Source organism: Plutella xylostella, chromosome 29 (assembly GCF_932276165.1).
Source record: "Plutella xylostella chromosome 29, ilPluXylo3.1, whole genome shotgun sequence".
In the NCBI taxonomy this organism is placed as follows: domain Eukaryota; kingdom Metazoa; phylum Arthropoda; class Insecta; order Lepidoptera; family Plutellidae; genus Plutella; species Plutella xylostella.
The window spans coordinates 2,722,402-2,746,816 of NC_064009.1; the positions used below are offsets into that span (position 1 = coordinate 2,722,402).

General features: G+C 40.6%; 4 protein-coding genes across 4 annotated transcripts; all 4 read left to right on the forward strand.

The window, feature by feature from the left end:
• The first annotated feature begins 332 nt into the window (after positions 1–332).
• Positions 333–4,935, forward strand: LOC105380252 (beta-1,3-glucan-binding protein). The gene is made up of 8 exons (XM_048631867.1): positions 333–614; positions 855–1,094; positions 2,077–2,282; positions 2,719–2,852; positions 3,115–3,281; positions 3,570–3,794; positions 4,122–4,261; positions 4,665–4,935. Exons 1-8 carry the CDS (start codon positions 467–469, stop codon positions 4,848–4,850), a joined length of 1,446 nt encoding a protein of 481 aa, XP_048487824.1. The 5' UTR covers positions 333–466; the 3' UTR covers positions 4,851–4,935.
• Positions 4,936–5,408: 473 nt separating this feature from the next.
• Positions 5,409–11,318, forward strand: LOC125488509 (beta-1,3-glucan-binding protein-like). Its single transcript, XM_048631858.1, has 8 exons — positions 5,409–5,900; positions 6,160–6,402; positions 6,661–6,884; positions 7,300–7,430; positions 9,392–9,558; positions 9,732–9,956; positions 10,215–10,354; positions 10,901–11,318. Exons 1-8 carry the CDS (start codon positions 5,753–5,755, stop codon positions 11,081–11,083), a joined length of 1,461 nt encoding a protein of 486 aa, XP_048487815.1. The 5' UTR covers positions 5,409–5,752; the 3' UTR covers positions 11,084–11,318.
• A 479-nt stretch (positions 11,319–11,797) lies between these two features.
• On the forward strand, positions 11,798–17,271 carry LOC105397355 (beta-1,3-glucan-binding protein-like). Its single transcript, XM_038116532.2, has 8 exons — positions 11,798–12,020; positions 13,641–13,865; positions 14,193–14,449; positions 14,776–14,909; positions 15,383–15,549; positions 15,919–16,143; positions 16,463–16,605; positions 16,986–17,271. Exons 1-8 carry the CDS (start codon positions 11,882–11,884, stop codon positions 17,166–17,168), a joined length of 1,473 nt encoding a protein of 490 aa, XP_037972460.2. The 5' UTR covers positions 11,798–11,881; the 3' UTR covers positions 17,169–17,271.
• A 731-nt stretch (positions 17,272–18,002) lies between these two features.
• On the forward strand, positions 18,003–24,261 carry LOC105397356 (beta-1,3-glucan-binding protein). Its single transcript, XM_038116544.2, has 8 exons — positions 18,003–18,236; positions 18,818–19,042; positions 19,288–19,532; positions 19,889–20,019; positions 20,383–20,549; positions 20,875–21,099; positions 23,223–23,365; positions 23,789–24,261. Exons 1-8 carry the CDS (start codon positions 18,122–18,124, stop codon positions 23,975–23,977), a joined length of 1,440 nt encoding a protein of 479 aa, XP_037972472.2. The 5' UTR covers positions 18,003–18,121; the 3' UTR covers positions 23,978–24,261.
• Positions 24,262–24,415: the final 154 nt, after the last annotated feature.

Below are 24,415 nucleotides of genomic sequence, written 5' to 3' on the forward strand. Positions count from 1 at the left end.
CCTTGTATGGTTTTATACCCCGTCTCGGGGAGTCTTTAGCTAAAGGTAAATATAGCACATAGGCTATTCACTAGACCTGTTGCACCTATCTATTTATAGTTTTAAGTAACTGTATAAACACAGGTTGTTGCAAAAATGGTATGGTAAGCCCTACGAATTATAAGTAACTAGAGTAAGCCGAAAGGAGTTGACTTCTATTAGAAGGTCATTCTAAGCAACTTTGAATCGTCAATTTTTGCAAATTCTCGTTTTTGAAACTTGCGTACAATGCAATGGTGCATTAAATACATTATAATAAGTAATAATAACAGAGCTAGCCCAAACTGTATCATACAGGAAGCTATACAACATGCTCGTTTCGCTTCAAACGTAACAGGAAAATATCAAAGCAAAGGTTTTTATCAAATATCGTGAGGTCACATTCAGTCTAGCGTCTCGCTTGTACTGTTCGCACGTAAGATATATTATGTATCTCAGTATTTATGTGAGTTATTGTTTAACTCTAGTATTGCTGTGTAGTTGTCAAGTAAACAATACTAGTGGAGGTGAACGAAAACTACCTGCCCCGCAGATTGAGGCACTATTCCCAAGGGGACTGAAAGTTACTGTACCTGGTAAGTTATTTAACAAGAGTCAAGACTAATAACAAGTAAACAAGGTTTCCTTACTTGGTGTAATTTACATACTCTGTATAATATGTTGCACATAATATTATTATAAGTCAAAATCGTCTTTTCAGACTATTTAAATCATAAGTTTAGGTAGGTTACTTAACTGATGATCTTTTAATGAAATGATGTTGAAAGTTAAATTTCTTACCGAAACACTTAACTTAACTTAACATATTTTCGCAGATTTTGGGTTCACAATCGTGACTTTCCACGGCAACGTGAACAAGACTATCCGTGACATAGAGATAGGGAGTCTGACACTGTGTGACGTCCAGACTCCGAATGACACCGAGAACAGAGCGTGGGTGCTCCGGGACAACAACGTGAAGTTAAATTTAGGGGACACCCTGTACTACTGGATCAGCGTTCATAACAAGAAGCGGGTCAGTCGACGAACTTATCCCACGGAGTATGAGATTTTTGGTATGTAGATATTGTATAGATTTGTTAGTTAGAATAGGTTAAATGAAACGCAAACGATTAGCGATTGGCGTTGCCGACGCGATGTGGTTGCGATGTGGTCGTATTACACAGGTGGTCGATAACAACGGCAAAATGTGGCACGTGTGAATTGGATTATTCATTTTCAATACAAAATATACGCCCGACCACACGGCGTGGTTGTGGTGTGGTTGTGGCTGAGGTGTGGTTGTGGCTGAGGTGTGGTTGTGGTACAGACGTATTGACCGTAAGGCCAAGTGCCAATTTCTCCATGGTCGGTTATCTAACCGACAGGGATTGATTTATAAATTAAACCTCATATCCATACAAAATTCATGACAGATCTGTCAAAAGTCAAGCAGTTATGCTCTAACCGACTATGGAGAAATACAATCGCACTTAGCCCCACTTGCACAGACCTGGAGCGAATTAACTCGGAGATATTTGACATATGGAGGGTTAGATTATTAATTTGTCTTGCACCGCTGAAATATAAGCGCTAACCTTGGGATAAACTGTTAAATATTTAAACCCCCAATATTGGAGGGTTAAGACGCTAACCCGGCTTACGTCAAAAAAAAGGTTTTTATCAATATTCTTGTATTCGTTGGAAATGTTTGATTATGATGATTAACTCATCATTCTTATATTTTTCCACTATCTAGCAAAGTAGCAAGTGGTCCCCACTTGTGAAATTGAAAGCACGATGGTGTGGTTACATACAATATGCTCACGACTACGACTGTAATCCCCGAAGGGGTAGTCTGAGGAGACTCACCCACTTTTCGATGTAAATTTGTACTCACGTGATAGGTCGCGAGCCGAGATAGCCACCAGTGGCTCGATAAGCTAGGTTTTGAAAAATAAAATTTCATCGCTGCTGAATTGAAAGGGGATTTCTATTTTTCTGTTTTGCTGATCTACGGTTCCGTTCCTAACTAAAATAATATACATATTTTTACAGAATATTCCTACGAGGATCAAAGCTACAGTATAACCAGCAGTGACCCCACTGACACGTGCCCAGTTCAGGATTGTGAGGCTTCAGAGACTGTGGTCCAAGGTTCCAAGTCTGTGTGCAAGGGACAGCTGATATTTGATGAGAAATTCGGAAGAAATAAACATGGCCTTAGCAATTGGCATGCTGAGGTCATGTTTCCTGAAGGTCCTGTAAGTGACATGTCTTATCAAATCAGTTAGCTACCATCTACTGCTGGACTTAGGACCAAGTTGCTAAACATGTCCTCAGCCTTTCTCAGCCAACATCTAATAATCTTGTTGTGTGGTAAATGGCCGTCTATCGATACGTTTGACGCAAATATGTAAATATACGATTTATATGTCTAAATTTCTAATTCCCACTACCGATTATGTCTATCAACATCGTCGATGAAAGCAATTTAATGTACAATAAAAAAGCTATTATTTATAGATTTTCATAAAATTACAGGCCTATAATAGCCCTTCAACGATTAAATGGATGCCCTACGCTTAGTTCTAAAAATGGAAATATAGTGATGATGACTGATGTTCAGTGATTGATGATCGATAAAAGCTTTTATTGATCTAAAATAGTAAACTATTATTATATTTGATGAATTTTCAGGACTTTCCCTCCAACGTTTACATGGAAGCAGAAACGATAAGTTTAGAAAATGGAAATCTAGTCATTAAACCCTTGCTGTTGGAGGACTACTACCATGAAGGAATCTTATATGAAGAACTGGACCTAAGCAAAATGTAATATAAATAGATTTCTAATTGAATACCGTAAAATTGTCTATTCCATACATTCTGAAAGTGGATGTGTTTGCTTTCAGCTCAGAAATTTGACTAAGTAGCGCTACTTAGTCAAATTTCTGAGCTAAAAGCAAACACAAATACAAGCTCTGGTGAAAATCTGTCTCGTGGAGATCAGCCCTTGAACCTTCTAATACTTGTCACCCTCAAATGCTTAGTAGATATCGTATCGTTAACATATTCATGTATTGTATATTCCCAGCTGCACAGGTCGCCTGGAGACCACGGAGTGCAGCCGCAGGGCGTCCGGCGCCAACATCCTGCCCCCCGTGGTCACCGGCAAGGTCACCACGAGACAAACCTTCAACTTCAAGTATGGCAGGATCGAAGTCTGCGCCAAACTTCCCGCTGGTAGCTGGCTTGTTCCAGGTGAGGTTCTTTTGCATCTGGATAATTTTGGACATTTATTTACATCAGGGCAGGCAGAAGGCGAGCGCCAAAATTCCTTAAAAACTGATCACTATTCTATTGCATTAACGGATACGAGATAACGTTCCACGGATATGAGACTTTAAAAGCTGGTAAGGTAAGGTGGGCGAGAATTTGTCAGCAGCTTGTACCTATTATTTTGTTTTTTTTTAAATAATATTTTGACTTTGTAATGTCCATCAATAATAATAATAATTTATGTAAGTATATTAACAACCATATTCACAGAGATCAACTTGGAGCCTCGCGACAATATCTACGGGAACGGCCGCTACGCATCAGGCCTCATGCGAATAGCCTTCGCCCGAGGGAACCCCAACATGACCACCAGTCTGTACGCAGGACCGGTCCTCTACAGCAAGGAACCCTTCAGATCTGCCCTGATAAAGGAGAAGATCGGCCAAGAGGATTGGCATAAGGAATACCATAATTATACCTTGGTTTGGAGAAAAGGTACCTACTACCTACATTAAAATTTGCTTTACCTATGTGCTCGCAGTCAGCATTTAGATTATATAAGAATATACATAGTCGGTTCTTTATAAAAATTACAACATCCTCAGACAATAATCCGCCGCTGCTGGACAGAGACTTTTTTCCAAGAAGCAGCTTTACACACTTTCATTGAAAAATTGTCTGTCTAAGATCGTCAGTCCAGTGTTAGATAGCTGGCAGATGGTATTAAAAGTGGCTACCCGAATGACCTAACGCAGTGATTAAATTGTCACCGACATGCCAAGAACCTAAAGGCTTTTCACACTTAACTCCTGAAACTTCCAGACGGCATCCATCTCCACGTGGACTGCGAAGAATACGGGCACATCGAACCCGGGACCTTCTTCCAGCTGGCGGAGTCCAGCGGGGTGCAGCACGCCGACCGCTGGCTGTCTGGCACCAACATGGCGCCACTGGATGAGCTGGTAACTAAAGTAACTGTGTAGTTTTCATCACACAACGTACATGGGATTATAGTCCAAAAAAAACTTTCTACGTAAACTTGCTAACATTCAATATAACCATACAATAGAAAAAAATTCAACCCCCCCAAAAAAAAAAAGAGTGTTATAATATAAGATTAACGTGTTTGTGTATCATTGTGTGTGTGTGTGTCCAAACAGCTGAGCCGATTTGGTTTTGGTTACCCCGCTTGACTGGGGGTAATGTTATTCCGAGTTTTCTTAGCAATATATTATCGAAATCGCTTAGGCGTTCAAAAGTTATGCAGCCTCTGTGGTTTTTAACTTTGGTTAGATTAGGTTATAAGTCTTCCGACCTTATTACAATGGTTACAAAGATAATAACGTACATATTACCTCTTTTCAGTTCTACCTGTCCCTCGGCCTACGAGTAGGAGGCGCGAATGACTTCCCCGATGGGGGCGCCAACAAGCCGTATCAGAACGGGGAGCGGCGAGCGATGCTCAACTTCTGGGAGCACAGGGACGCCTGGCTCCCCACCTGGACTGACAGCAGTCTGAAGGTGCACTATGTGAAGGTGTACGCTTTATGATTTTTGTAGATAGTAGGAATAGTAGATGGTATAGCTTTGTTGTACGTGAAGATAGTGAGACTTAGTTTATTATGTATTTATTATGTTTGCCTGTTAACAAGACCTTTATTAGTTATAATGATATATTTATGTAAAATATTACAGTGTAGTAACTAAATAATTTCTAAAGTGTGAATAATAAGTAGGATTTATAAAAGAAGTAGATATTCTTAAATAATAAAAGTTTGATGATGATAGCATATTTTTTTGAGTTAAAAGTTAAACCAAGACAATCCGTACAGATAATAATACCACTTTTGCAAAGGTTACTGTACAATACTATGACTACCTAACGTGCTGTTAACAAAATGGGACCATCAACAGTCAACGATCACCTGACACCTCCTAGGGGCTCACTCTCTAAATCGACGAACGAATGAACGAGAATTGTCACGCAATACGAGATATACTCGTGTTTAGCGTTGCACTTCGGTTTTTCCGAAGATTCGTTGCGTTTTTTGTTCGTTCATTCGTCGATTTAAAGTGACCGAGGGTTTTGGTGGTTTTATGGGGATAAAACCACCAAAACCCTCTCTGTCCTCGGCCTTTCTCATCCCGCTACTTCCTGCTTCCTGTGTAAGGTTGTAAATTGTTCAGCCCGTGGATAGACTTTCCCCCTACGTATGCGTTTTCATCGTGTCCACTCGAGAACTCCCTCGCTTATAGACATTCAAAATCTAATTTCCAACTAAGAGTCCTGAAACAAGTAATCAGTTCGTGTTATTGGTTCAAAGCAGTAATTATAGTAATCGGATAAACCTTTTTTTATAAAAACTTCAATGACGTCATGAAAACCAGTCCGCAACTTTAAAATGAATTCATAACTAGCTAGTGCACTGTGGCCGTGAGCAGATGATAACGTTATGAAGAACTTTAATAATATTGTTTGTTTACTATGTTTAGTTTTAATATCACCATCTGTCTGTTCTAAGAAGAATAAAACCCTTCGTCGGTTCCCTAAAGCCAGATTTGAAGCCATTTACCCACGAGGACTGAGGGTTTTTATTCCAGGTATGTAATTCCACTATACTTATTTTATTTGAAATGTTAAATATAACTTACATTACATAATTTACGTTTTCCTTATACATGTAGTCTCTACCTATACATTTATTTACTTACTTCCTAGTTACTAGTCATCTTATATTTCTTAATAAAACTAGGGAGGACTTACGTGCATTTGATGGTCCGAAATTAATGATATATATAATAGATATATAATAGATTATAAAAGCATAAAATACCCAATACTTCAATAAAAATATTTCAGATGAAAACTTCGCGCTACTGAACTTTTTCGGCCAAATCAACGAGCCCATGACAGACCTGGGTCCTGGTCATCTCCGTATGTGTGAGATCAGGGCTCCGGCCAACGACTCTCAGAACAAGGAATGGGTGTTCCGGGACCGAACCACAAGGCTGAAGCTCGGAGACAACATATACTACTGGGTGCGAGCGTACACCTGGCAGGGCACCCCTATGAGGAACAACAACCAACGGTTTCGGGTTTCCGGTACGTCATGAAATTTTCTCATTACCCACATCAGCCAAGAAGGGTTTGTTGCCCATAGGCTTCTCCCAAAAAGACCGACAAAACTGCTTCATCATACAGCTACTATCATCGGTCTAGTGAGCTGGAGGGCGACCTACAATACTTTTGCCGGTTGGGGGTGGGACTCAAGAACTTTTTCTGCACGATATGACCGACCCATTGCCGCTAATAAGGCTAACATCTACGTAATGATAAATATACATACATTTACATTTCCAGGATTCGTCTACGAAGATGGAACCTACAGGTCTGAAGATGAGCCTGACCTCATAGCAGACATAGGATCGTGTCCAGACCCTGATTGCGAAGCATCTGACACAGTATTGCAGGAAATCCAGTCCATCTGCAAAGGGACTCTGCTCTTCAATGATAACTTCAATCACAATGGGAGACCAAGTTACGAAAGGTTTTGGACACCTGAAATAATGTTTCCTGAGGGCCCTGTAAGTGTTTATAGAGAAAAGAAACTAACTTATATGACCCACCATAAACCTGAGATATTGAGTATCACTAGATGACGACACTGATGTGTGTTAACTTTGCTATGAATACAAAAAAGCTGATGTGTGTTACCTTTGTTATGAATATAAAAATATTGTGATGATGAAAGATTCAGTCTCCATACTTATTTGGCAATTTGTCTTGGGTCTTGATTGTGCCTGAAAAATAGCAATAGGCTTCTGTTAGGAGGTGCGGTCTATCGGTGCATCCAGGAGACCTATATCCAGCAGTGGACGACTACGGACTGATGTTGATGATAACGAGGAGGCGCAGCAATGCACACACCCCACACCCCATATTACATTATCACCAAGCGCGATTACATATTTACTTTATGTTCACCTTACTTCATTCCAGGACCATCCATTCAACGTATACACGACGGGCGACACGGTTGGCTTCGAGGAGGAGACACTAGTCTTCCGGCCGGTGCCGCTGGAGAGCTACCGCCAGGGCATGCTGTTCGAGCAGCTGGATCTCTCCACTACGTCAGTAATACTGTAGCCTAACGACCGAATAACCCTTGAAATCAGACAGGCGGGACGCAAATTTTAAGAAGCTGTAAGGTTGGTGCCATGATTATAACGAAGTACCGATGGGCGGAGCGGAGAAAGCGTAGCGTGGGAGCCTGCTAGACCGATGACCATAGAGCGATGGTCATGGACAGACTGTTGTGGCCAATGATTTCAAAAGGAAGGATAGGCCCTTCAGAACATTTTACTCAAACCTTCTTCATACAAGCAAAAAAACTGTCATCTGTCATAATTTGTTTGAACTATGTCAGTGCCTAGCAACTATCTTGACGACGTAACCTTGTACGTGCGTTAATAATTTACCATCCCGGATATTGTTTTATTATTTTCAGGCGCCATATCAATAATTTAAGACAAATCCAACTACTAAAATTAAAACTGTTTTGGGCTGTAGACCTGTAGAGCGTCCCAGTGTGTGCAACAAGAAAATGTTCTCGGAGGATAGTCAACAAAAAATGACGTCCGCACAAGGTTACAGCGCGCGGCCATTGTAGACTTTGGTAGTAAAATTATTATCACTTTATAATGTGTTTATTACTTAATTTAATGGTAATTAACGATGATACGATATTCGATGTTTCTTTTTGACCTTCGTATAATGGTTTTTGCAGCCTTTCACAACACAACTACATATTTATCACAAGATTCACAAGACCATCTCTCGGCCACAGACAACTGTCGACTGAGGAGCGTTGGCCCTAAAATTACGATTTTAGGGCCAACGCGCGGGTGCCATTTTTTTGAGTGGGAGGCCCTGTCCTTACGCTAGTAATATATATGTCAATGGTTGTGGCGCTTCTTGGGCGAGAACTATGGTTAAGCAGCGGACTGATGGAGAAACTACCATTTAAGTTTACATAAGATTATGTAAACTTAAATGGTAGTTTGATGTCTTCTACTACTGAGTAACCTGACGACCAAAAATTTTTATGTTTCAACCTGCTACAAGAAACTCCTGTCTATAGAGCTTCCACTATAGTATTGTATTTTAGACGTTTCCTTATGTCTGGTAAGTAAAGTTGGTTTTCCTTTGCAGTCGTCAAATATGTATGGGATTTCGAATGTCAAAAAAGCAATAATATAATGGACAGAGTATAGTGTGTATCATTATCAAAGTGGATCATAAGCGTCAATTCACACGTACCACAACCACACCACGTCGCAGCGACATAATGTGGTCAAGCTGTGGTTACGTGTGAATTGTGTGACAGCTTTTTGCAGTTGCGTTGTGGCAGCGACAAAATGTCGATGTGGTTGTGTTGTCGCTGTCTTTGCGATGTGGTACCCACGTGGTCGTATGCAGATAATACGGAGAACAGGTTGCCGCGGTGCAGCAGCCGCGTGGCGGCGTTGCCGTTGCGATGTGGTTGCGTTGTGGTTGTGATGTGGTCGTATTACACAGGTGGTCGATGACAACGTGGCACGTGTGAATTGGATTATTCATTGTCAATACAAAATATACGCCCGACCACACGGCGTGGTTGTGGTGTGGTTGTGGCTGTGGTGTGGTTGTGGTACGTCTGAATTGACCCTAAGCGTCAATTCACACGTACCACAACCACACCGCTTTTTGCAGTTGCGTTGTGGCAGCGACAAAATGTCGATGTGGTTGCGTTGTCGCTGTCATTGCGATGTGGTAACCGCGTCGTCGTGTGCATTTAATAGGGAGAGGAGGTGGCCGCGGTGCCGCCGCCGCGTGGCGGCGTTGCCGTTGCGATGTGGTTGCGTTGTGGTTGCGATGTGGTCGTATTACACAGGTGGCCGATAACAACGACAAAATGTGGCACGTGTGAATTGGATTATTCATTTTCAATACAAAATATACGCCCGACCACACCGCGTGGTTGTGGTGTGGTTGTGGTTGTGGTGTGGTTGTGGTACGTCTGAATTGACCCTAATTCTTGATGACATTTCAGTTGCACGGGTCGGCTGGACACCACAGAGTGTGAGAGGAAATCGTTCGGAGCCAACATCTTGCCACCAGCTAAGACCGCTAAGATCACCACAAAGCGAACCTTCAACTTCAAATACGGGAGAGTAGAGGTGCGAGCCAAACTACCCTCGGGGAAGTGGCTTGTTCCTGGTAAGTTGTTTGAGTCCCGACAGGAAATATGCGTGTGTCGGTGTATCTGTCTGTGACCAGTGACCACCCAGTGGAGTTACTTTTAACCAAAACTGACCGATTTTGCATGTTCCGTTGCTTCTAACTTCCTGTATGTACGTTACTTATAATTTTTTATTTGTTTTCTTTTAAAGAAATAACCCTGGAACCCCGTGAGAATATTTACGGGAACGGCCGCTACGCTTCAGGGACTATTCGGATAGCTTTCGAGAGAACTACCAATGGGAACACAACCAAACTGTGTGGGGGGCCAATTCTGTACAACGAGGAACCATTCCGATCACTGTTTATAAAAGAAAAGATTGGAGCAGAAGACTGGAATAAGGACTTCCATAATTACACTGTGATTTGGAGTAAAGGTAAGAGAAATCAATCTATCTACCAAAGCACTTGGAAACCAGCTGAACACTTTTGCAGGGCAACTAGATCGCTTGTTTTATAGTTATGGTTGCCACGGTAGATATTAAAGAAACCATAACATAAAAATACCGGCATGTTATCATGGCTATAATAATCGTGCAAATTTTTTGACCACACAAACACTCCCAATCCCAAATCATCGGACAATGACATCCTCTGCCACATCACTCCTTATCATCATTCACTCTCCACTCCAGTCGGTATATCCCTGCTGGTGGACGGCGTCTCCTACGGGCGGGTGCCTCGAGGCGCGGCCACGGAGGCGGCGCGGAGGTACGAGCTGCCGCACCTGACGCGCTGGCTGGCCGGCTCGCTGATGGCACCTTTTGATGAAATGGTACCGTATGAGCTTAACAATGTGGTTTAAATAGCACAGGTAATTTAATTCAACCCACACACACACACACACATCGCCCGGCTACGAGAGCGAGTGCGACGGAAAGCTTTTGTCTCACCTCATCATTTGCTAGGCCTTCAGAGGGCTCTGTGTTTGTAGCTGAAGATCTGCTGTTGATTTAATAGATGACACGTGATTATGACTCCATAATTCGCTGTGTTGTATATCACAGTTTGGAGGTTAGGATTTTTTCAGTTCAACTTTAGAATAATACCTGAATGCAATAGCTCAGCCTTATTGTCCCTAGTATACCATTCTTAATCAGAAAACGTATAGCAAAAGTGGAGTAAGTAGGTAGGAAGGCACCTCTTCCTATCTTTTCAATCTCCGGTGGATTTGTCATTAAATACCTAGTAGGTACACTTATACATATGTTAACGCATGTATAGGTAGATAAAAACGGGTAAAGGGGACTAACATGATGGACGAAGTTATGACAAAAAAATACAAAACAGACCATAGATTTTTTTATTAATCTTTTCACAGTTCTACCTGTCTCTTGGACTCCGAGTGGGGGGCGCGTATGACTTCCCTGATGCTGACGACAAACCTTACAAGAACGGCGAGAGCAAAGCCATGCTGAAGTTCTGGGAGGCCAGGGATAGCTGGCTGCCCAGCTGGAGGGACGGAGGGCTGAAGGTCGATTATGTTAAGGTTTACGCTCTGTGATATCATTTACTCTGCACTCTAAGGTTCTCTGGAAGAGTTCGCGTTTAGCGATGAAGCCGCTTATTTTGTTTAATTTTATAACATAGTGTGAGCAGCAATCAATTATCCAAGTGTTTAATTTTGTACTATTTTTTTTTAACTTTAGATACTTTCTAGTTTTTTCGTTGTAAAAAGTAAGTTACTATACGTATTTTATTGTAAGTTATTAGAGCCTGACCAAAGTTTGTTTTATTAAATGAATTGGAATTGGAGAATTGGAGTGATTTGTTTTAGTTATTTCAACCCATGTCCAACCTACTGTGTTTCTTCCTGCATGAATTAACAATAAGTACTATTCCTCATAATCATCATCAGCCCATAATCATCCATTAGCATAACATATTCTCCCACAGGGCTCCACAACATTCTGTCCTCGACCTTCCTCATTCAGCCACTACGGGATAGGTACCTGTGGTTACAGCGGACCGGAGGGTCCCTACCCTACTAAATTAAAATAATTAAGTAGTTGATACACTACCTCTGGAAATATTATAATCTATCGTAGTCTATCGTAGTCTACATCAAAGGGTTTTACAGGAGGACCTATTGTCACCATCATAATTCCTAAGGAATGACTGCGGTAGTGGAAACTGGGACCGTTAGGTGAGCTGTTGACCAAATGTTCCAATCACACTGTTTACCTGTTACAGTAACAAGTCTACTAAACCGGCATACAAGACACAAAACCTCCTTGTAAAGATACTCTTTGCTCAGTAGCGGTAGCCAGTAGTGCTCAAACCTCCTTACAGAGCACGCGTAATGGCTGGAATAAAAACTATTTTCGTGTTGTCTCTGGTCGCGCTTTGCCATGGTCAAGCTAGAGGGCCGCAGTACTCCGTGCCTCCCGCCAAGCTTGAGGCCATTGCCCCCACTGGCTGGTTAAAAGTCACTCTGCCAGGTAATTTTATTGTTACTTATTGTGTATCTTCTGTTTTAATTAAATTGCTTTATTTGTTGTCGAATTGAGGGATTTTGTTTATAAATATAGGGGGAAGCCCTCTTATCTTGATAAATGCAATATATCGTTTTGGTCCGCTCTGTTATCGTTGAGTAAGTATACTTACCTACTTTAATTACCACTCAAATCTTAGTTTTCGTTTAAGTAGGTAGTTGACGTACCTACTTTACGTACGCATACCAACAGTTTATATAAAATAGTCAAACGCATTAGGCACTCTCCTTAATTTAATACACTCTCCAAGACATATTAAAATGTATGTTAGGTAGGTAGGTATGTCTACTTAATGGTTATTATTAAATTTTAGGCATACCAACTACATTATATCGTTCTTATGAGATACATAATGTAAGCTTTATTGTTTACGTGCAGGCATTATAAATTTATTTTTAAATAGCCTGTAAGTACAGGTTGAGGTTACCGGTTAGGCCATGGCCATGACACTGAAAATTTCTGATACAAGTATACATAAACTTAGTATAGAAAAAATAACCTACATTTATAAATAAATATTGTTAAAGATAATTAAATTACCTACATAATAATATAAATCAGAAGGCCACGCTATCGACGCAATGTTTACAAACAAGACATTAACTAACTCAACGCAATACCAAGTGTAATAACTTGGCTGGGAAATCCACGATATTTCTACGGTTTTCCTGTTTCTCACACATCTGCTGGAATCCCAATTAGGCTTAATAGGTGCAAATGTTGCATTATCAACTTAGGTACCATGTTTAATAGCATACCTAGGAACTTAAACCGACATAAAGGTAAGTACTTATTAAAATTCCGTGGTTTCAAGGAGGACTGAAAAAATATGTTACCTATTTGGTTATCCTTAGTTACTTTACCTACCTAATAAAGCTTTTTTAAATGACGACGAGCACAAATATTGAGCTAAAAGCTTGCATTGATTCAGCTAAAAGCTTGCCTGTGGCCTGGGATATTTGATTATATTAGTAGTATCCCGAAAAACTTAGTTATATAGGTAATATTCGCAAATGAATTTAGCAACTAGTGTTTGGTGTGGTCACTGCCACTGGATGTAGAAAAACTTACGGTCATCGACACTGTTTTTTTAATAATTATGTATCTCTCAGTTACGCTGTGTTTGGTCCATGAAGGCACTGACCTGTTAGTCGAGACTTGAACCAATTTATCCAGTTTTTATAGACTCGAAAGCCGGGCTTTGACCTTACGTATTTTGCATAACCAAGGGAAAAGTTTGGGCAAAACTTTAATCATAGTCTAGAATTACTTACCAGCACTTATTTTACTTAACCCGAGTCCGCGTTGCTGTATATGTCATCAGACAAAAAAACTCTAGTAGCAATAAAAGCTCCTTTTTTAGGGCTAAAAATCTTAAATAATTTTGCTGATCTTTTAATGAAACTTTGTTACTCACGTGACTTCTGTCTGCGAAAGGTTCTTTTACGTATTTCCAAAAGTCATAGTACAATATTTTCTTAGACCGACAGCATATACGACACCGATTCACCCCTTCATACTTCTTTTTATTACGCTGTTTTAAATAAACCACTTCATCTTCCTCAGACGACGGCTTCTCCCTCTTCGCCTTCCATGGCAAGCTCAACGAGGAGATGGACGGCCTCGAAGCCGGCCACTGGGCCCGGGACATCACCAAGCCGAAGGACGGAGTGTGGACCTTCAGGGACAAAGCTGCCAGGCTGAAGGTCGGGGACAAGGTGTACTTCTGGACCTTTGTTATTAAGGATGGACTGGGGTATCGACAGGATGATGGCGAGTGGACTGTTACAGGTATTTATGAACATTATATAGATACATATTATGATATACACACATATTATGCGAAATCTGAATGCATTTAACAGGTTTCTTAGCCTTTTTTATTAATTCACATTTACGTATATGCAATATATCAAATATTTTATTATGCTACTGTTTTTCCTGTTGTTTTTTTTTTACTTTAGTATTTTTTAAGTTATAAACTCGATATTGATACATATCACTACCTTTTTTAGGCATAGACTAATTTAGGTAACCAAGTAAAAATTCTACTCTTCGCGAAATATTAAGAAGGAATATATCCCCAAAGCAACAGTCACAATCTTCCAATTCTTCCAGAGTTCGTAGACGAGCAAGGCAACCCTCAAGAGCCGGGTCCTCAAGCCTCCACCTCGGGCCCGACACAACGACCCACGCCTGCCCCCACCAGACCCCCTACCAAGAAGCCAGACCCACCGTGCAAACCCTCAGAGACCGTGGTACAGGGTGTTACGACAGTTTGCAAGGGCGCTCTGGTATTCAATGAGGAGTTTGACAAGTCCAATGTGAAAGATTTGGACAACTGGAGCCCTGAAGTCAAGTTTCCTGAAGAGCCTGTAAGTTTTTTTTCACATACTTAAACGTTTTTTGTCGCTGATATAAATGGTAGCTTCTTCAGAAGTAAGTTTCTTCTGACAATTTCAATAATATAAGCTTGATTTACCTTAAATTAAAAGACTGTTGTAACTACTGTCTATCCTATTCTTTTCGGGGATGTGTCTTCACCTGGCTCTTTAGAATGGAATGTGCATATATCCCTTTAAGGTCTTAACTGTTTGCCTAAGCTTGGGCCATTTCCACGCTAATTCTTATCCGTTTCGACTCTGGTAACTGTGGCAATATTTTCAACTATAAGTATGTATTTATAATTTCATAAATTTAGGATTATCCCTTCAACCTGTACACCTCAACCAAGACCCTGACAATTGAGGACGGAGATCTCAACATCAACCCTCTACTACTGGAGAACCAGTACCACGAAGGAATGGTGTATGAGGAGCTGGACTTAACCAACACGTAAGTCAGTGAAGTATCCACTATAGGACCCCCGGAATATTTTGTGATAGAGCAGCTACCGCACAAGCATATTTAGCAAACGACCCCAACATATCATGAACCTGTGCACAGGATTAAATTTAATTAGTTACCGTGAGCTACTCTATAGCTCTTTTACAGTAGGACTATGAAACCTTGTCCTTCCAAACCCGGTCCCGATCGGTCCATCGATTTAATCCTAATCCTAACTAGTATTATAAATGCCAAAGTAACTGTGTCTGTCTGTCTATGTCTGTCTGTCTGTATGTTACTCTTTCACGCCAAAACTACTGAACGGATTTGAATGAAATTTGGTATACATAAGGTCTAGACCCTGGAAAAGAACATAGGCTACTTTTTATCCCGGAGTTCCCATGGGAAAACTTTTTTAGGCGAAGCGAAGCGCGCGGGTACAGCTAGTTTACCTATAACTTTTCTGTTATTGACATTTGCAGATGCACTGGACAAGTAGGCACCACCGAGTGCCAGCGCAAAGCCATCGGAGCAAACATACTGCCTCCCGTCATGACCGGCAAAGTAACAACTAAGCATAAATTCAACTTCAAATACGGAAGAGTCGAAGTTCGAGCGAAATTACCAGCTGGAAATTGGCTACTTCCAGGTAAAAAAATCTAATAAATTAGGCTAGATACTTTTACGAAATATACTTATTTAAGATCATCATCATCAGCGAAAACAATTAACTGTTTACTAAATTATAAACCAAGGTATGAGTGACTCAACTGAACTCAACACTCAGTCCTCAATAAAAATATTTATTGTAACTAACGTGTTTTACCGGTTTATACAAATACATTTAATTGCTAAAATCATAATGAAAACCACAGATCCATTAAGGTATTACTGACAGTAAAATTGGAGTTAGAAATATCCTCAATTCCATTTCTGTATTAATTTTGTGATGTTGATTATGATGATGGCAGGCGCTTAAACAACAACAAACACAATGCTAACCCACAAATGCTTTTAGAAATAAACCTGGAACCTCGAGACAATATCTACGGGGTCAACCGGTACGCCTCAGGGCTTATGCGTGTGGCCTTCGTCCGAGGGAACCCTAGTTTCTCCAAGAAGCTCAGTGCGGGGCCGGTTCTGTCTGATGCGGAACCCTTCAGGTCTGCCCTGTTGAAGGAGAAGATCGGCATCGACAACTGGAACAAGGGCTACCACAATTACACGATGATTTGGAAGCCTGGTAAGTCGTTTTGGTTGGCTATTTCATAATTTGCATCATATACTATGGTTTATGACATTTCTTTTCGGTTTCGTGACTCCATACTTTCGCGAAAAAACATCTGCTCCATATACTTAGTAAAACCTCACGTGACTAACTAAGTTTCTATGAAAAGTTGTTGAAAATGACCTTCTGAGTCACCCGTTTTCGGTTACTTTATACCATTTTAACAGCCCGTACAATCCTCGACAAAATCTTTCTCGAACCTTTACCATTGCGTTAGTCGCAGTAACCCCTCCCTCCAGTTGTGAACAATGACTGACATTGACAATCCTTCCAGACGGCGTCTCCATGCAAGTCGACGGTCTGCCCTTCGGCACCGTGACCCCAGGCGAGGGGTTCTACCACGCGGGGCGAGAGCACGCCGTGCCACACGCCTCGCTGTGGCACAAGGGGTCGGTCATGGCACCCTTGGATGAACTGGTAATTATATACCTACTGATTGGAGTGGTTTACTGTTGGGCTTAGAGAGGAGTTTTAATGCTGGGTGTTGATGCTTCTGATCAATGATTATATTGGACACTATTTAGGTTGCTTGCAAAATCCAGATTTACATATACATGAGCTTTCCGAGAAACATATAGCCTTCTAAATACAATACGGTATAGCACGAAACAGATCTTCTCGAGTTACGGCACGTTCCACTCACCCTGGGCAGTCACCGACTGACCCTAATCTGTTTGGTTCACCCTATCACCAACCAACACATCACCAACAAACCCAAATCTAGCTTTATTTGTCACCAACACAAAATAAACCAAGAGGCCACCAAGAAAACTACTTATTAATTTATTTATTTTCAGTTTTACATCAGCCTTGGAGTCCGAGTGGGTGGTGTCCACGACTTTCCAGACAGCAAGGACAAGCCCTGGAAGAACCGTGGCAACAAGGCGGTCTTCAACTTCTGGGAGGCCAAAGATACCTGGTTTTCCACCTGGTATGACAGCAGCATGAAAGTAGACTATGTCAGGGTCTACGCTCTGTAAATAGACTGAAGAAAAATACTCAAATAAGATTTAATATGGTGATTTTAATGTATTTTTTTTATTGAGGAGACTGTGATTTAATTTAATAAATAAGTTTTATACCTACCTATATATGCGTGGTTTCTGTATTTGTTAAGCACCTTTAGTTTTAAGTTAGTTTGTTTAGTTCTATAGTCTAAAGTTCTTTTTTACCATAATTACTTTGGTAAGTATATCGTGGAATTAGTACTTACTACTACTGGTTTCAATTACTCTTTTACAGACACCCTGTTTAGGTAAATAACCAGTTATCACCTTCTTTCCCAAAAGATCATAAGTTTTGTTTATTTTCAGTTGAATACAAATTGCAATAATAGGACTGGTTTTATCACATTACATCCGGAATATACAAAATCTCAATAATCCCATTCTAGTATCGACAAATTTACTACACATCATTATTGTACGATAGTTTTTTTACCAACAATTATCGGTATTAAGTACTTACTCAATTAAAATAACAGGATCTAGTAATTCTTTCCGAAAAGTTTTACTGTAAGTATCTTTTGTTTTTTGAAGTATAAGAACTAAGGTTAGATGGGACACCACGAAACACTACTCTTACTTGCTGGTCTGACAAAGGAGACAAACAGACGGTACCTAGAAACCTGATTAGGAAACTTGAGAGTGTTGTGGATCTCCATGGCAGAGGGCTTTGTCCAGAAGTGAACGCTAACCAGCTAATTATATTGATGAGTACCTAAATATATGACTAAATAACATGTTGTAGCAAACAATCACACTTATATTATTTAGCAGAAACCGGAAAAAATACCTACGAACTACGGAGGTCGACCAATACCACCTCAGTTCAAGAGTTATCTTCCTCTCGATCAGACATCAACAACATGCAGCGCATCCTGTAACCGAATATAAACTTAATTACCGGTGAATAAGGCAAATAATCAAGCACAATGCTGCTTAGGACGATACATTTGTTGTTAATTGTTTGTTGTGCGTGGTGCTATGAAGTGCCTCCGGCTAAATTGGAAGCTATTTATCCAGCTGGCTTGCGAGTGTCAATACCCGGTAAGTTTTTTGAGCATATTTTTTATCAACTTGTAGTCTAGCTTTTGAAACAGCGCGCGAAACGAGTTTGGATCTCAAACTTGTTATTCAGATACTAAGGTCTACTTGATTGATTTTTTTCTTTTGGTCATTAATGACTTCGGACTAAAGGATAGCCATGGAGAATAGGTAGATGCAAGTTTTTATCAAATAATTGATCCCTGATATTAATGTTCAAGCATTGATTTTGTACGTATTTTTCCTATATCGCAAGTATGTGCTTGTACTTGCACGACTTACCCATTTTAATAAACTCACACATAACACATTAATTATTATACTCGTATTCGTATGTATAAAAATATGCGTAATATAGTAGTTGGCGGTTGTGTGTATGTGTAAAAAAAAATAGGCTCGCCCTATACTGTGATTCAAAAAATTCAAAAATACCTAATAATAATTATGGACTAACAAATTAACATGCTGCCGAAAAGTGGGTGCATCAATGCTCCTCTCCACATGAGCCGAAGTGCCGTGCCAAGACCATAAGTAATCGTTTATACATAATGTATAATATTATATTCATGATACTCGTATTACAGACGATGGCTTCTCGCTATTCGCCTTCCACGGCAAGTTGAACGAGGAGATGGAGGGCCTGGAGGCGGGCCACTGGTCCAGAGACATCACCAGACCCAAGAACAACCGCTGGGTCTTCAGCGACAAACAGGCCAGGCTCAAGATAGGGGATAAAGTGTACTTCTGGACGTTTGTTATCAAGAACGGACTGGGGTACAGACAGGATGACGGGGTGTGGACTGTTGAAGGTATGGTTATGGAATAATTGACGTTACATAATGTGTATCATCTTGTAACCATACATACATTAAATTAATATATATTTTACTCTTACCATTCAACGGTTAGACGCGGTTCTCAAATTGGTATTATCCTTCTAAAAACGGCAACGGGAAATCCCAAGAATTTTATTTTTAAATTAGTTACAACGGCCAAATACTTGTTCGTTAAACCCAGTCTGTCAACTCTACTCACAAACCACATTTCGCTTCAGGATTCGTCGACGTCGAAGGCAACCCGGTTGACCCAGCGAACGGACAACCCGTCTCAGCGCCGACCAGACCTCCAGCCCAACCAAGCCGGGTGCCAAATGTCCCCATGCCGTGTGACATCTCGGTCAGCACGGCATCAGTGCCAGGGTACATCTGCAAGGGACAGCTGCTCTTTGAAGACAACTTCAACGGGGCTCTGGAGAAGGGGAAGATTTGGACGCCGGAAATTTTGATGCCGGATGAACCGGTAAGGGGGTCTTCAGTGTAAATTTGGGACATCTTTATGATATGCAAGTAGATATGCAGCAGCTAGTACCAAAACGGATAACGTGATTTGTGCCCCCGTCATTTTTTATATCCATATCTCGGTCAAATGTTAGCGAAATTATCTCAATATTGCTCGCTACGGTTTTGCCGAACTTTGGTTATGGTAATAGCAAATTTATAAGAGCTTCAAATTGAGGCATTGAAAGATCAAACACATTACGCTGCAACAAATAGACGTATACACACTCATAGATATACATATATTGCGTCAAACAAATAAAATAACACCTCTGCTTTTGCACATTGTAAACACCCTTTTGTTTCTCTCTTCACCAGGATTACCCTTTCAACATCTACCTGAACGACAGGAACCTGCGCGTGAGGGACGGCCGGCTGTCCATCAAGCCCATCACGCTCGAGTCCAAGTACGGGGAGGAGTTCCTGGCCAAACTGGACTTGTCTGCCAGGTCAGTAACAGGGGGTTACTCTGTACTGAAGAAAAACAAACGAACGAAAGCTGTCTTGCAATAGGCACGTTTAGAACAACGAGATATATATATATGTACAGTCGAGGCTCGCGCAGCAGCGCTCCGAAATTTCGTCTTTCGTCATATAGTGTGACCCCCCAGCCCCAGCACCTATTTCACCTTAATTTTAAGGACTATTTTGCAGCAAATTCAAGTAGGAAAGTGAATCGACCCATTCCACACAGTCTACCCTTGTCCTCTGGGGTAGATAGCCTCATTAGGCTACATACCTACGACTGCTCTTCTCTGCTCTCATGCTATCTTGATTTTACATTTCAAACAATCATTTATTATTTATTTCAGGTGTACTGGCAACGTAGGCACAACTCAATGCAGCCGAGAATCCATCGGTGCCCAGATCATTCCCCCAATAATTACAGCCAAGGTTACTACCAAGAACAAGTTCAGCTTCAAGTATGGAAGGATTGAGGTTAGCGCCAGAATGCCGCGCGGGGATTGGTTGATTCCAGGTATTTTTTTTTAATTTACAAAACATACCTTTGTATAGGAGACTATCCTTATTGACAAGTCAAAACCCACACCCTAATATCCAATGAGTTGGTTATTTAATGATAGTAGACGCTAAATCATTTTGGGAAATAAAGTACCTACCTACCTAGTTGGGTGAAGAAAACCATGGACAGAGAAGCCTATAATTATTATACATAGCCAGTAGGTATGAGCCTTAGACGTTTTTAGGTATGGTGGCCGTTGATCAGAACGTTACGAAAGAGTCTAGGTTAATAATATAAGTATACTTACTGCTATAACTCATAACGTCTATTTTGTCTGCAGATATTCTGCTGGAGCCGAAAGAAAACCTCTACGGAGTGCGAAATTACGCATCAGGTCTGCTTAGCATAGCCTCAGTCAGAGGAAACACTGCTTACTCGAAGACCCTCAAAGGAGGCCCCATACTGTGTGACAAGGAACCCCAAAGAAGTGCCAAGTTAAGCGAGAAAGTTGGCTACGACCATTGGAATAAAGCCTTCCATAACTACACCATGATTTGGGCACCAAGTAAGCAGCTTTTCATGTTTATTTATTTATTAAAGATACACCAACACATGGGCGTACCCAGGTAGGGGCAGGGGGGGGCAGCTGCCCCCCCCTAGCCCTCTCGAACCTGAGTTTTTTTTCTATCATACCTATGTTAAAAAAAAACAATTTGTTGTTTTTCGAACCCGTAAAACTAAGGGTGTATTCTACGAGTGATTTCATCGAGAAAACACCCCGGGGTCAAATCTCAATATTCTAGAAATAGCAGCCATTTGAAATTTTTCATAAAAAAATCATATGTAGAGATTTAAACGCCTCACGATGAAATAAAATTATTTTACCCGCAAAAAGTCATCTCTATCCAATAAAAATATGCAAAATTGCTAAAAAGTTACATAAAATAAGTTACAAGCAACTAATCTAGTTGTTTTCACAAAAAAAAACAGCAAAAATTTACATTTACTTGAATAACTTTGAAAATAGCCCCCATTTGATGGTATTTTTATGAAAAATATTGAAAGTTCAAAAACACGCCTAAGGGCGAGGCCACAACACCGCGTTGCGATGTCGCATAGCAAAAATCTGCGACTGTTTTGGTAGTTTTCCCATACTAAATGCTTGATTACTGTCGCAGATTTTTGCGATGCGCCGGCGCCGTCGCAACGCAGTGTTGTGGCCTGGCCCTAACGGAGCGCCGCAGTTCGGGTAGCAATACATTGAGTGAAAGAGTTCTGATTGTAAATGAAATCAACTTACATGAGCCCCGTTAGGTGTGTTTTGAACTTCAATAATTCTTGACTGCCTCGACGTACAGATACGGTTTTGGTATAATTTTTTAGCTTATTTCAAATACTTTTTATTAAATACATAAAATACCATCAAAGGGAGGCTATTTTCAAAGTTATTCAAGTAAATGTAATTTTTTGCTGTTTTCGTGAATTTTCAAAACTCGTAGAACAAAAGTTGTTCAGGATGGCCCCCTGGGTCACCCCCTTTCGGCTTAGTATACCCTTTTTGCAACACGCTGTATATCTATAGGGATCTTGACCAATAACTCGATTATCCTGAGAGCTGTAGAATACCTCTCCATCCATAGTATCTCATGACATGTTGCCCCCTTACTGCTACGTTTACTTGTATAATCTAAGCAGCGAATATATATGGCTGTTGGTGTCACATTTAATATACTTAGAATTATTTTTTAATAATTCGGCCCTATGAACGCCTTTCACGTGTTTGGGACCCTGGCTGTTGGTTCATGGTACAAGAAGTACAATTATTATGATAAAATACTACCTAATGCAATTTTGTGCCGTTGTACGTTTTGAATCTGAACTGCACATTTGTGCGTAGCTGTTTTGTCGAACAAATATTATCATAGAATCATTGTGTTTTGCAAACATTACTATGCTTACAACAAATAAGAATGTAATAGGTATAATATTGTAGCAAAAAAAATATGTAAAGATAAATAACTTCAACTGCAAAATAACATTAATTTCTTAACTTGCCCGGTGTCAGGATCAATGTACGCCGGCACTTTCGTCGCCCGTCACCGGCAAACTGACTTCAAATATCAACCACAATTTTTTTAGGCATTAAAAACAATATGGACAAACGATGCGTTTCGGTTCAAAGGGGCGAAATAAGTGTAACGCTAAAAAAAAAATACAAAATCAACCGTACATTCGTATCACTCAGGTTCGAAAGGGCTAGAAGATAAAATTAAAATGAAACAGGTATGAGTTGCCCCTCCCTAGCTGAAATCCTGGGTACGCCCTTGCACCAACAGCATACATATTATTACAGTTTTAAAATATACATTGAAAGAAGGTCTTACAATCTAATACAATGTTAAAATAATTAAATTAATTATTAAATTATTAATATTTTTCTTAGCGTACTTAAGAAAACTATAGCTATAATAGGGTCTGTCATCTTGGTGAGAGGATTATTAGCCCTGACTGTTTACTTACAGAATGTTTCAGAAGTAATACGGTAAGCCAAAAGCGGGTGTCCCAGGGGATCATTCTAAACAAATATTGTCCTACGACTTTTGGAATTTTCAACTTACGACAACTTTTTACACCTTTTACATATATTATGTCGTAATCATCACCACCATCCACCACCCTATGTTCCAGGTGGCATCACAATGCTAGTAGACGGCGAGCAGTACGGCGACATCCGGCCCGGCGACGGCTTCAGCCAGGACCCGGCGGTGAGCGGCGTGGTGGCGGCCCCGCAGTGGCTGAAGGGCACCAGCATGGCGCCCTTTGATGTTATGGTGAGTAGAAACACGCATGGAAAGGTGCACGAAATAAGGCTAGGTACCCGATTGATGTATCAACTATATACCACCATGTGAGATGAGTAGGCAAAGCTATACGAAATTCGTTACTTTTCACGCTCTTGTAGGATGATAAATACTTTTCACTGTGTCCAATGGAATTTTCTTGTTCATGGTTTTAAATGTTACCTAATGATTTACGCTACCCTCTTTCCATCATCTAAATAGTCTAAAATCTAAATGAACCATTAAGTAAAAGTATGCCGATATCTTCAGAGATGTAAAGCATTGATAACGTTCAGTCCTCAGTAACACATCTTTGCCAGTAGTCCACCATCAGTGACGGTCAGAAAGTCACGAAAAGGGAGCCAGATCAGCCCGATAACTCGTAAACTTCTACAATCCAACATCTCTTTCCAGTTCTACATATCCCTTGGTCTCCGCGTGGGAGGAGTGAACGACTTCCCTGACACTCCTGAGAAGCCTTGGAAGAACAAGGCCACTAAAGCCATGCTCAACTTTTGGAACGCCCGGGAACAGTGGCAGAGCAGCTGGTTTGAGGACACCACTGCACTCCTCATAGACTATGTCAGGGTTTATGCGTTGTGATGTAGCTGAAAAGTCTGTTAAAATCGCTAGTCACACCACCAGCTAGCTTGCGAAGCTAGAAAAAAAACATCGTTTCACCCCTTTACATAAGTACTTTGGTCCACATCGATCGGTTCCGACTACCCTCGCTAGCTTAGACAGCTAGTTGAGCTAACTGGTGGTGTGGCCTGCGCTTTAGGGTGAAATGTTATCCATGGTTGACGATACGACTCACTATCGTTTTAGAAAAATCGACCTATACGTAACTACTTTATTGTAAGTAAAGACTATAAAATAAAAACTTTTAAAGTTTACTTAAAAGATTTTTAGTTTGTTATCTTAGTATTCCCATCTACTGGCTGGTAATGCACTCGCATATCACAACAACAGATTGTACTTATTGCATTACTTATGTTCTTTTGCCCTGATTTCAAATGTATCTAAAGGTACATGTTGTAA

Excerpts from the sequence above, each read along its gene's own strand:
- LOC105380252 (XM_048631867.1), top strand. The coding sequence starts at position 467 with ATGTATCTCAGTATTTATGTGAGTTATTGTTTAACTCTAGTATTGCTG. Across the intron at positions 1,095-2,076 it reads CACGGAGTATGAGATTTTTG|AATATTCCTACGAGGATCAA; the intron begins GTATGTAGATAT and ends ATATTTTTACAG. Across the intron at positions 2,283-2,718 it reads TCATGTTTCCTGAAGGTCCT|GACTTTCCCTCCAACGTTTA; the intron begins GTAAGTGACATG and ends ATGAATTTTCAG.
- LOC125488509 (XM_048631858.1), top strand. The coding sequence starts at position 5,753 with ATGAAGAACTTTAATAATATTGTTTGTTTACTATGTTTAGTTTTAATA. Across the intron at positions 6,403-6,660 it reads CCAACGGTTTCGGGTTTCCG|GATTCGTCTACGAAGATGGA; the intron begins GTACGTCATGAA and ends TTACATTTCCAG. Across the intron at positions 9,559-9,731 it reads GGGGAAGTGGCTTGTTCCTG|AAATAACCCTGGAACCCCGT; the intron begins GTAAGTTGTTTG and ends TTTCTTTTAAAG.
- LOC105397355 (XM_038116532.2), top strand. The coding sequence starts at position 11,882 with ATGGCTGGAATAAAAACTATTTTCGTGTTGTCTCTGGTCGCGCTTTGC. Across the intron at positions 15,550-15,918 it reads TGGAAATTGGCTACTTCCAG|AAATAAACCTGGAACCTCGA; the intron begins GTAAAAAAATCT and ends AAATGCTTTTAG. Across the intron at positions 16,606-16,985 it reads TGGCACCCTTGGATGAACTG|TTTTACATCAGCCTTGGAGT; the intron begins GTAATTATATAC and ends ATTTATTTTCAG.
- LOC105397356 (XM_038116544.2), top strand. The coding sequence starts at position 18,122 with ATGCTGCTTAGGACGATACATTTGTTGTTAATTGTTTGTTGTGCGTGG. Across the intron at positions 19,043-19,287 it reads CGGGGTGTGGACTGTTGAAG|GATTCGTCGACGTCGAAGGC; the intron begins GTATGGTTATGG and ends ATTTCGCTTCAG. Across the intron at positions 23,366-23,788 it reads TGGCGCCCTTTGATGTTATG|TTCTACATATCCCTTGGTCT; the intron begins GTGAGTAGAAAC and ends ATCTCTTTCCAG.